The 13,273-nt window shown below is 35.7% G+C and overlaps 2 protein-coding genes across 4 annotated transcripts in view; both read right to left on the bottom strand.

The window, feature by feature from the left end:
• The window catches only part of cacng5a (calcium channel, voltage-dependent, gamma subunit 5a), an 85,556-nt gene extending 78,899 nt beyond the window's left edge, over positions 1 to 6,657 (bottom strand). For both annotated transcript variants that reach the window (XM_048200086.1, XM_048200085.1), the window contains exon 1: positions 5,868 to 6,657. The gene's annotated coding sequence lies outside the window, so the exon portion shown is untranslated. The remainder of the gene's footprint in view (positions 1 to 5,867) is intronic.
• A 717-nt stretch (positions 6,658 to 7,374) lies between these two features.
• prkcaa (protein kinase C, alpha, a) overlaps positions 7,375 to 13,273 on the bottom strand; it is a 167,526-nt gene continuing 161,627 nt past the window's right edge. For both annotated transcript variants that reach the window (XM_048200087.1, XM_048200088.1), the window contains one exon: positions 7,375 to 10,989. In XM_048200087.1, the coding sequence (XP_048056044.1) occupies positions 10,825 to 10,989 (165 nt within the window). In that variant the 3' untranslated portion in view covers positions 7,375 to 10,824. The remainder of the gene's footprint in view (positions 10,990 to 13,273) is intronic.

Consider the following 13,273-nt stretch of genomic DNA (forward strand, 5'->3'; position numbering starts at 1 on the left):
TTTGATGTTTGTTTTGGATCATTGTCCCGACGGATGATCCAACCACAGCACATTATAAGATTTCTAGCAGAAGCGGTCAGGTTTTGATTTTTTATCTGTTAGTATTTGATAGAATCCATGATACGATATATCTGAACAAGTTGTCCAGGACCTCCAGCACAAAAATAGGCCCACAACATTAAAGATCCAGCAGTATATTTAACTGTGGACATGGGGCACTTTTTATCCATGTGTGCACCAAACCCATCTGGTGGGTTTGCTGCCAGAAAGCTCTTTTTTTATTTTCATCTGACCATAGAAGCCGGTCCCGTTTGAAGTTCCAGTCTTGACTGACAACTGAATATGCTGGAGATTGTTTCTGGATGAGAGCAGAGGATTTTTCTTGAAACCCTCCCGAACATCTTGTGGGGATGTAGGTGCTTTTGACTATTTTTTTTTAAGGCTTTCTGAGACTCAAGACTCAACTAATCTCTGCAATTCTCCAGCTGTGATCCTTGGAGAGTCTTTGGCCACTCAAACTTTCCTCCTCACTGCGCATTAGGATGATTTAGACACACGTCCTCTTTCAGTCAGATTTGTAACATCTTTAGTTGATTGGAACTTCTCAATTATTGCCCTGATAGTGGAAATGGGGATTTTTAATGCTTCAGCTATTTTCTTACAGCCACTTTCTATTTTGTGAAGCTCGACAGTCATTTGCTACACATCAGAACTATATTCTTTGGTTTTTCACAATGTGATGAATGATTAAGGGAATTTGGCATTTGTGTTTCTTCATGTTTATACTCCTGTGCAACAGGAAGTCATGGCTGAACAATTTCATGTTCATGATCACCCTGGTGAGCTAAAAAAATTTAAATATGAATGGGAATATACTTCAGAGATATTTTACTCATAAAAAATTCTAGGGGTGCTAATAATTGTGGGCAACGTGTTTTGGAGAAAAACATTTATTTCTTAATGCTATTTTCCCCCCACTTTCAATTCTTTACCTTTAATGAAAGGTTAGATTTTTGCTAATTTTATGAATTAAAGATCAAAAGGATAAACAATGCAGATTTATTTTTAGAGTCATCTTTGATCATATTTATGAAGGGGTCTAATAATTCTGGCCACAACTGTACAATTTGTACACTATGTCAACCCTTTAACCTTTAAACTGTGCTTAATGAGCAACATTTTTTTTCCTTAGGGTGCTTCTTAATCAGCTCCCTAGCTCTCTGAATCAATATATTGATTACAAATTTGGCACTGGTAAGTACTCTGATTCATAACACATCGGGACACACAAGTTTCCAGTGACAACGTTCTCATTGCACAAGGTATTTATGAACCACAGCAGATATCTTATTATTTGTTTATGTTATTTAAAAGTACATTATGATAAACACTTTGAAATGTTGCAGGGACCTGTAATAATAAGCCATAAATTAATTACGTCAGCAAGATTATGTTAATTACTTGCCCAGTGATGTATGTTCAAGCTGAAATATATAATAACTGTTTTTTTTAAACATCTATTGCATGTCATGTTGCTTGCTGTGTAGTAAGTTGCCTTCAAGCAATTTTATTTAGTACTTCAGAATTTTTTTTAGAGAGTGAACGCTTCAATTGAGACAGCCCTTAAAATGTCTGACTCCCTGATCAGTGCCCTGACTACTGAAGTAGGGAGCTGACTGAGACGCACCCAACAAACAAAGTTAAGTCTGACACAGAGAAAGGGACCGATATGTAGGGAAATATGTAGCTTTCATGTGCTCATAACTTCATGAAAAATGCACAGATCATAAAAAATGCACATCATTATTTAAAGCAGATTCTCACAATTAAAATGAATCCAAAATCAACATAATATATTGCGTCGATCACAAAATATTACTTATGGAATGATTTAACATACTTGGATAAAAACATGTCTCTCATCTTTCCGGGATGCAGTGTGTGTCCAATGTTCCTGGAACCATCCATGTTCGTTTTCCAACATGGATAAACACAAAATAGGTATCATCTTAAAGGGTTAGTTCACCCAAAAATGAAATTCTGTCATTTATTACTTAACCTCATGTCGTTCCACACCCGTAAGACCTTCTTTTAATCTTCAGAACACAAATTAAGATATTTTAGTTGAAATACGATGGCTCCGTGAGGCCTCCATAGGGAGCAATGACATTTCCTCTCTCAAGATCCATAAAGGTACTAAAAACATATTTAAATCAGTTCATGTGAGTACAGTGGTTCAATATTAATATTATAACTTATTTAGTGATGGCCGATTTCAAAACACTGCTTCAGGAAGATTCGGAGCACAAATAAATCAGTGTATCGAATCATGATTCAGATCGCGTCAAACTGCTGAAATCACGTGACTTTGGTGCTCCGAACAGCAGATTCGATACACTGATTCATTTGTGCTCCGATGCTTCCTGAAGCAGCATTTTGAAATCGGCCATCACTAAATAAGTTGTTATTTTGTTTTTCTGGCGCTCCAAAAATATTCTTGTCGCTTTATAATATTAATATTGAACCACTGTACTCACATGAACCGATTTAAATATGTATATAGTACCTTTATGAATCTTGAGAGAGGAAGTGTCATTGCTCCCTATGGAGGCCTCACGGAGCCATCGGATTTCAACTAAAATATCTTAACTTGTGTTCTGAAGATTAACGAAGGTCTTACGGTTGTGGAACGGCATGAGGGTAAGTAATAAATGACAGAATTTTCATTTTTTGTGTGAACTAACCCTTTAAAGCTTAGAAACTCAGCTTTTTAATGCATCTAACCGTTTTGAAAAACTCCTAACGAGTGCTGAGAAGTGCCTCTAAACCAGAGTTTACCGCCCATGGGCGCCATCTAGCTGTGAAAAAATTAATAACATTTTATTCAACTATAGAGGGTATGCACGTGACGTCACCGACGACCGTTACGACTGCAGTTCCGCCCACTGAGTGGCAAAAGACTAAGTGGCAGCATTGGTTTTCAGAGTGAATGCCACGAAAAACACACAAGATAGATCATCAATTAAATATTTCCCATCTTATAATCTGCATAATTGTGTGTTTTAAAACAAACACTGACAAAAACTATACTATAAAACTATATATGTTTTAGGGCTGGACAATATGACGATATATATAACATTGATATAAATGATTACGTGGATTTAAACCTACCGATACAGTAGTTATATAAAATATTCACAGGCAGATTTGCTTTATAAAGCAATAAATGCATTTCCCCGGCATCAAATCAGGCACATATAAATGTCAGGAAACACGACTCCTGGCTACATGTCAATATCCATGGATTAGGTTTCTTTGACAAGTTGTAAGAAACACTTTCGAGTCCAACCTTTAGTGTAATTCGTTTGTTTTACTCGCGTTTTCACAGTTTCCCCTATTAAATCCAGTCATGCAGCAGGTTCTTTTACCACTCAGTCCAGCTGAGGGAGCATGTTCCGACGGGAAAGTGACGTCAATGCATACCCTCTATACTTCATGCTATCACCACAAAATTTGAACCAGATGCAGCTCACATGTAGGAGAGCATCACAAAAAAGATTTTTTTCTCTGATCTTATTGCCTTCCTGAGTTATTCCATGTCAAAAAAAGAGAAAAATTATAAAAAAAAATATATATATATTTTTTGTCTTTTATCAGCACTTTTTCAGCATGAAAATGTCCAAATGTAATGTAATTTATATTTTCTAAAACATTAAAAAGTGTTCTATCAAATTATACCTACCTTTTGACTCTCCTTGCTACAGTTTTGGAGTTACGAGTCTTTACGTTGCTCAGAAGAAAAAAAAAACTCTAAAAAAGCCTTCAGGTTTTAAAGGGTTAAGAGACATCTCAAGGCATTATAAGGTATTATTTATAAGGTAACAATAATATAATAAAATAATCTTGTTTGAAATGTGTTTGGCTAAAAGAAAATTTTGGTTTCATCTATACTACTAGGTATACTATATTGACTGGGTTAAATAGAATTGCATTAAAAAGAGACTAAAATACAGATTTCATTGACTAAAACTATACTAAATGTCATCAGTTTTCGTCGACTAAAACTAGACGAAAATAGTCATGGATAATTCTGACTAAAATAAGACTAAAATGCTTAGACTTTTAGTCGACTGAAACTTGACTAGACTAAAAAGAGTATGAACGTGACTAAAACTAATAAAAACTAAAATGACAGCTTGACACAAAGACTAGACTAAAACTAAAATTAAAACAGGCCGCCAAATACAACACTACTGCAGACAAAGTCATGCCATGGCAAAACTACAGTAGATCGCTCCAGTTGACAGAACAAAAGTAGGCGCTCTCATAATCAACAGAAGTTCATTGGATAGTTTGGCACATACTGAAACTGGACTGGTAAATTGACACCTCATATTGCCCTGGCTATAGACCGTATGCACGTGACGTCAGTGTCAGCCGAAGTGACTGTACATGGTACGCCCAGCGAGTGGTAAAAGACTGAGTGCCAGCACTGGTTTTCAGCATGAATGCCGCAGAAAAAAACAAAAACACACAAAACACATTCAAAATGGGAAAGAGCTTTGCGATTGACTGTACAAATAGATTTGACAAGAAATCTGAGGTATATTTTTACAGACTGCCAAAAGCTAAAGATAAAGGAGCAAATGCATCGCTGCAATTCACAGAAACAACTGGACTCCAGGCAGCGAAACATGGATTTGCAGTTATCATTTTGTGTTGACTTTTTGGTTAAAATCACAACCTATATATTGTATTGTTATATATTGTATTGACAACTCATCAATTAAATATTTACCATCTTCTGCATAATTGGGTGTTTTTAAATAAACACTGATAAAAACTGTGTTAGGTTTTAGGACTGGATGATAGGCCTATCTAACATTGATATATAAGCAAACACCCAGATTTAGACCTACTTTATATTTATATAAAGCATTCACAGGCAATTTTGCTTTATGTATTTCCCCGGGTTTGAAATCAGGCACATAAATGTCTGGAAACACAATTCCTGACTGCATGTCAATATCCATAGATTACTCGATCTTTGGTAAGTTGTAACAGGAACACTATCGAGTCCAACCTTTAATTCAATCGTTTGTTTTAGTCATGTTTTACTCGTTTTCGCAGTTTCCTCTATTAAATCTAGTCATGCAGCAGGGTCTTTTGGCACTCAATCCGACTGAGGGGGCGTGTTCCGGCGGAAAAGTGACGTCAATGCATACCCTCTAGCTTACAAAACATAAGTTAAAGCATGTTAGTAAATAAATATTAGCCTATTAGTTGTAATCAAGAGTGCATGTGGTGGTCTAATTGACATAGACTGTAAACGTGACAGTGAACAAACAAACAAAAAAAGAAAATCCACTCAGCGAAATTCGGAATGACAGCAAATTAGGCTACTTAAAGCTCGTGGACAGAGTCTGTCCTTGGTGCTGAAACTATGAAGCCTCGAATACACTGTGGCAGCCATCATTATTTCTGTATGTATTGACAGCATTTAATGTTGATTAATGAAACTGGATGTCTTCATTAAGGTGTTATTTGTTTCACACAAGACATAGAACGACAATAATTCAACTTTAACTTCTGCAAATGCTGAGTCCATCTTCTCCACCATTTGCATTCGCTGACAAAAACAGCATTGCTCAAAACTCATTCCCAGCAAATACAATCAGAGAAAAAAGTTTCTGATTCAGTGAGACCTTTAACAAGAAAATGTGGATAACACTGATGTTCAGTGGAATCTGAACGCGTCATATCAAATGTTATAGTAGCCTACTTTAAATCTGCACCTGAGCCAAAATTATTCAATGCCATAAAACAACGCAAACAACAGTTATTAGGCTATTAGTTCCACATACCTGCGCTGAGACGTGCCTGTGTAGCGCGCGTTCTTCTCTTCAGTTCTTCTCTGATAAAGCGCGATGCACGCAAATGTTCATCAGCATGTATCTCATCACAGAGAGGTTTGCTGAAGTCAGACGAACCTCTAAAACCCTTCACACATGTTTATGGTGAGACGCGTCTCTCATCATGCTGGGCTTAATGTTGGTGATGCTCTAACATCTCTCTCCCTCTCTCTGCACGTCACTGACTGGTCACGGACTGACAACAACACAACGGCTGCGTGTATGCGTTTGTGTTATTGTTATGATGTAGAGTATTGCTTTGTCATGTTATGTTATGGACGATGTATTTGGAGTAATGTGTTATTGTTGTAATTTAGAGCCTGACAACTGAAAGTTCGGAACACTTTGCGGCATATAATAGGCTATCTTTCCCTTAGGAAGGGGTTGTGTGAACGATTATATAAAACAATAATTTTTATTATCATTATTTAGCTTGATATTTGGGGTCAGTTAAATATGTAATTAACAATAATAGCAAAAACAACATGTGGCCTAATGTGGCAGATTATTAAAAAATCTAGATTTCCCATCTCCTATGATTAGCACCGGGGCTTTGGAAGAGGGCTTTTGTGCCTAATACAAATAGTGCTTGTCCGTGGGCAGTCCATGTATGTTTTGGTTGGAGAGATTAATGTACTGCTTCTATGAATAATTATATTACTTAAAAGTAAACGACCCAAATACAGGCTTGTAAAAGTCTGAAAGTGAACACACAGACACACACACACGTTTGTTTTTGTGAATTGTGGGGACATTCCATAGGAATAATGGTTTTTATATTGTACGAACTGTATTTTCTATACCCCAACACTACCCCTACCCATCACAGAAAACTGCACATTTTTACTTTCTCAAAAAAAACAAAAAAAACAAACAAACAAAAAAAAAAAACTATGATTTATAAGCCTTTTGAAAAATGGGGACATGGGTTAATGTCCTCATAAGTCACCCTCTCCTTGTAATACCTATGTCATACCCATGTCATTATACAAATTTGTGTCCTGATATGTCACAAACACACACACACACACACACACACACACACACACACACACACACACACACACACACACACACACACACACACACACACACACACACACACACACACACAAAGCTGTCTATGGTCTGTATAGGGTTTTAATCCAGAGCAGAGGAATTTTGATGTTTACAGCTAATCAAAATATTTTTCTGTCGAGGGACAAAAAATCCTGTTGGTCTCCAGTAAATGCGCTACTGAGACCAACAGGATTTTTTGTCCCTTGACAGAAAAATATCAAGACGACTGACAATGTCCTAAGCAGCTGGATAAAATATTCAGAATGATCATTACATGCTTCTTTCGACTCTCTTAGCATGAAATTTTTATCTGCACACTGCTGTGGTACATGAGACAAGATAACAGATCACCACAGCTAGTGTCAGGTTCATCTTAAATAAGGGACATCTACAGACTGAGTTTCATTTTCCCTTCTTTATTTGCAATATCATACATTGGGTTTAAATGGCAACATGGATTGCATGGAAAAGCATAGATTATGTTAAGACAACAAAGGCAGGACTAACATACACTGCTACAAAATACAACATTTTACTTGGTTTATTTATAGGTTATGGATCGATATTAGTATAAGAACAGAGATAGGGCTTTGGAATCAATTCAGGACCTTGCTATTTTAGAGACAGAAAGAGAGCAAAATAAGGCATTCTGTTGATTCTGTCCTCTAAATGATAAATAAAACTCAACAGATGTCAATAAAACAGGTGGACTAAATGCACAAAGCAAAAGGACAACAGGGTGTGATGTACAATACCAAACTACACATAAAGAACAACAAAGAAATGGGGAACAAAATATTATGATAAAATGAGGAGCAAAATCCTTGCTTTCATATTCAACAAACAGATAAGTACAGGGACACATATGGATTGCTGATTAATGGGGAAAAGGTATTTCCACTGTTTATATTTTGGGTGTCAAAAATATTTAAGAATTCATTATATTTGAAGACAATATATGACTAATAGAGCAGATATATTTGAAAGGACAGTTCACCCAAAAATGATAAAGATTTTTTTTTTTTTTTTTTTTTTTCATTCAATGCAAGTCAATGGTAACCAAAAATGTTTGGTTACCAACAATCTTCAAATATCATAGAAGAAAGAAAGTCATGCAGATTTTGAATGACATGAGGGTGAGTAAATGATGACAGAATTTTAATTTTTGGAAAAACTATCCCTTCAATGGAAAGCTAAACACCTGAGGCAAAGAAACAAGCAATAATATTAGCAGTTCATTCATTCATTTGCTCATGAATTCAATCATTCATTCAGCAGCACAGGAATAGTAAGGAGTAGGTAAGGCAGATGGATCAGTAGAAGAAACTCAAAGCATGCCACAATAAACCTGTTTTAAAAATGGCTTCACAACTTTCTTTACAACAGCCAAAGTAGTGCACATGATTGGTTGGCAGATACACAGAGCAAGAGATGCAATACTGCTATCTCAGGAGCAGTAACAGCCTTCAGTTAACAGTACAGCTACATGAAACTAGTGCACAAAATACTGGATTGAATACTGGCAATCATCATTGTGGCTACGCAGTTAGTGCAACACTGCTCTTGCTGGGTTCGGCATGGCACTGACACAAAGCAGGATTTTGGAGAGACACAAGAAAAGAAAGAAAGATGGGAATTTGCATAAGAGTTGAACAAATATAATTTAGCACTAAAGGGTTTCTACAGCAAGAAATAAATCCACAGAAATAAAAGAAGACAGAAGTGATCTGATCTAAACTACAGACATGGTGCCAAATTTCCATATATTTGCAGTTATGGGGCAAAAATAATTACGTAAAACTGGCAAGTATATTAGTGCTAGAACAAAACTGAAACCGTGTGATTTAAAATCTAACCAAGCTGATTTATCCCATCTGAGTAATTTATCTAATTTGGAAATTTACTAAAGAATTTGATTTACTTACTTTGATTTACTAACAGAAGCAAAAGATGGGAAGAAGGACATTCAAACTACACCACAAACTACAATATAAAGACATTAAAATATTTAAAATGAAGTTCAGAGTTACAATATTAAATATGTGAAAAGAGAAACAAATATTTTGTATGTATCTGCCTGGCTCATACTCCATGCTGTAATAATCGTATAATCTCAAATTTATCTTCCATTGATAACAAAACATTCTCCATGAATGCACACAATTATTTTCAAGTGGATCCTTTCCATACCTAAACATGCAAGCACAGACAAGTTATCAGACTATAGTAGGATGACAGCAGCCAATCAGCTAACACTTTAAAACCATGGAATCCAATCAGGTCACACATAACAGCCAGAAGCAGTGATGTTTTGACAAAATACAGTTGGAAAATCGAATGGAGAAAACACATTTGTAATTGATTACATTATGCAAAGTACAAGGTCATTTCCATGTCATGTTACAATGTTTAGAGCAGTACACACCAATGATGACAACAATTACACAAATATCTACCTGAATAATAGCATTATATCAGCTGACCGTGTGACGACATGGTTAATAAAAAATTACATTTAAAAGGGACAATGATCACAAAAGTGGACTATGAAAGTTACTAAAACATGTAAACCAGCTAATAATTGTACTTCAGCTTTATATTAATGCAAACTCATTTCATTCGTTTCCCTCAGTTGTAAATTTTCCCTAATGACATACCTTTGTAATGTAATGAAGTCACATTTAGTTGGTATAAAAAGGTTCTTATACTTTTTAAATAGCCAGTATTATTAAGTATTAGCAAAATTTTGAAGCAGCAGGAGGAGAAATGTGTCATAATGATGTTACATTTTACAATAAGTTATGTTAAATTAAGCATAATAATGTAAAGGTAATTCTGCAGGTACAGCAGAAATTAACATTTACTATTCAATATTTACTTATATGTCAATGATTTATCAGTCTTTCTCAATATCGATCATTACTGAAAAAAATAACGGACATACGCACGCACGCACGCACGCACGCACGCGTACACACACACACACACACACACACACACACAGACACGCGTGTTGTTTTCTCATGTGTCCAGGATATTTATGGCAAAAAAAGGATATTTTAATAAACCAACATATTATTCTTTTAAAAATGTTAAAACCTGACATTTTTCATAAAAATTTCACGCATCTAAAGCGCTGTTGCCTTGTGGACTGTGGCAATTCTTGGCATGCTTTTTACCATAGAACAAACAAAATGTGAACTAGTTGGTAAACTGGTGTGCCAAATTGTCATTTCATACCTGAAATACGTGCAAATATAAGACTGAGATGTTCAATTTTTATTTAAAACATTTAACGACACTTTCAATGAGAAAACACTGGAGACTCCAAAAAGTGAGTACTGAAACGGACACCAGAAGTACTTCTGTAAATAGATACATTGGTATAGTGCTAAGTGGAAGACAGAAACCCCATCAGCTTTGGCGCTTACCTTTAAAAATCCTGAATGGGAAGACTGTCTTAGGAAGCACACAACTCATCTGTTATGGGACTTGGGGCAGATGTGGTGAAATCATTCTGTCAGCCACCAGTGGCTTGAGATAAGATGACCTCCTAGACTTTTAAAAACCGTTCTGCACAGACGGTCAGTTTGTGATGTAAACAGCCCTTCCTAAACAGAGTTTAAGTGTTACTCAGTTTTTTAATTTTTTAATCATTTTCAATCATTAAGGTAAACTCTTCGACTGGCCTACATTGAAATTATTAATAATTGCTAGATTTTTAAACAAAAAAGACAGGACATCATTTGAGATAATTGTGGTTTTGGTTTAACGTTTGTTAGATAAAATGGTAAAGGTAAGGGCGGAGTTTTGGGGTAGTAGGTAGATTCACATTCATTCCTTCTTTTTCCTATTCAGTGTAAACGGCAGAGGGATAGGCGAATTGAGGGTTGACAAAGGAAAATCCATCGAATTCTGCTTGGTCGATGTTGGCGATAACCAGCTCGTCAGGAGGGGTCAGTTGTGGCTGTGTACGTGTGAAGAACTTGTCAAAGTTCTCTGCCCCCTTTCCACACTATAAAACAAAAAAAGAGGTAGCAAGTGAGAAAAAAAGATTACAGAAAATAAAATATTATTTTTTGACACAGCTTATTGTAATACTACAACCAAGTAGTTTTAATCTTAGAAAATGTATATAACTAGACACAAATGGCAAAGCCAAACATTTGTAAATTAGACATTGTAAGGCAGATAACAAAAATGGTTAATAGCTTGACTAACTGTTTTATCTTTGGTTGGAATTCTGCATGATAGGGATTGTACGTTTAGTTTGTAAGAAAAGTGTTTTAAGTTTTTATTGTAGAAAATATGGGATTTTGATGCCTATTTATACTTCTGTTCCCAATTCCTTCATGTCCAATGCACAGATTAACACTACTCAGATTTCAGATTATATGCCCTAGTTCCTCTTCGTCTGGATGATGCACTTGGCTCTACTAGCTTGCACAGCTGTGAAAGCCAAACACACTGACACCTGACAGCAGCTTCTGCCATAAATACTCTGCTTTAATTTGCTAAAACAAGTTTAAAACATAAAATGCAGTGTGAAACTTCATGTATTTATTTGTTAGAATCTTACGTGTGGCAAAACAACATTGTAATCACAATAGGCTCATAGTTCTCATTTTTTATTTTTCTTGACAGGCCCATGAATACTTTTGCACCTCAGAGCATCTTGACAAATTAACTAAACTACTGTAAGTAGGAGGTATATTAATACCTGACACTCAATCCATCATTTAGTAGACTTCTTTAAACTCCATACCATATGTATGAAAAGTACCAGAAGAACATTTATAATAACCCTATTATTATGACGAATCAATGATTTAAGGTTCTGTATCAATGATATGTGTGGGTTATAGGGTTTTTTTTTATGTTAAAGCTTTCACAAATTGTTAATAAAAGAACAACAACCAACATTTTCTTGTATGACTTGTATGACACTCAGGGCCCTATAATACACCCGGCGCAATGCGACGCAAGGCGCAGCGCAAATGTGTTTGCTAGTTTGCGTCCGGCGCCGTTCACGTTTTCCCGTTCAGTGCCACGTCCTTAAATTAGTAAATTAGGGCTACAACGATTAATCGCGATTAATCGTTTGCAAAATAAAAGTCTGTGTTTACATAATATATATGTGTGTGTTCTGTGTATAATAATTATGTATATATAAATACACACACATACAGGTATAAAGTTTAGAAATATATGCATGTATTATAAATATATATATATTTATATATTTTTTTTATTACATATAAACATAAATATTTTATATATAAATATAAAATTTTTCTTAAATATATACATGAATGTGTGTGTATTTATATATACATTATTATTATACACAGAACACACACATATATATTATGTAAACACAGACTTTTATTTTGCAAACGATTAATCGCGATTAATCGTTGCAGCCCTATAGTAAATGCATTTGCACCAGTTAGTGCGCCCATGGGCGTGCTGGTCTAAAAAAGAGGTGTGTTCAGGCACATTGCCGGCGCATTGCTATTTTAAGGAGCTGAAAATAGACTGCGCCATAGACCAACTCAAACCTGGTCTATAGTTAATGGCACAATATTTTTTTGTTAGAGCACGTTGGTAGAAACTGCGCCTCTGGGTGCGTCCACAGTGCGCGTTGACTTTGCTTATTACACACAGGGATGCGCATCACACAAACATGCCAAATATTAAAAACAAAAGGATTACAGTGTAAAAGAATATTATTGTGTAGGCTACATAAATATAAAAATGTAATGATGAATAGTCATTGCGTGTATTAGAATTAGGCTACCTATTTTCAATTCAGCCTATTACTACTTATAATGATGAACGAAATTGGCTAATTAATTGAACAATCGTGCCAATACACACACATATATATTAACTGACTCATCGCGTGTACGCCATGTAAATAGCAATCCGCCATGGCGCGAGCGCATCTCGCTCTTAAAGGGATTGGTTTAAGATTGGTTTACTCTGATTGGTTTATTGAACGTTACGCCCATTACTCATTAAGAGAATAGGGACAACCCATTTCAAACCGTTTTTCCATCGTTAAAATAGCAAAAGTGGATTTGGACACGCCCTGAGTGCACCTGCGCCGTGCGCTTTACACTTTGCGTTTAGATCGTTAAAATAGGGCCCTCAATGTTTAAATGAAAGCCGACAATATAACGCAAGAATATATTACATTTTGTTCACCCAAAAATCAAAATTCTGTCATCATTTGCTCACCCTCATGTCATTCCATTTTCTGTCTCTCCACATAAAGTCCAGGAGCCTCAATTATA

The sequence above is a fragment of the Megalobrama amblycephala genome, linkage group LG8, assembly GCF_018812025.1.
Source record: "Megalobrama amblycephala isolate DHTTF-2021 linkage group LG8, ASM1881202v1, whole genome shotgun sequence".
Classification (NCBI taxonomy): domain Eukaryota; kingdom Metazoa; phylum Chordata; class Actinopteri; order Cypriniformes; family Xenocyprididae; genus Megalobrama; species Megalobrama amblycephala.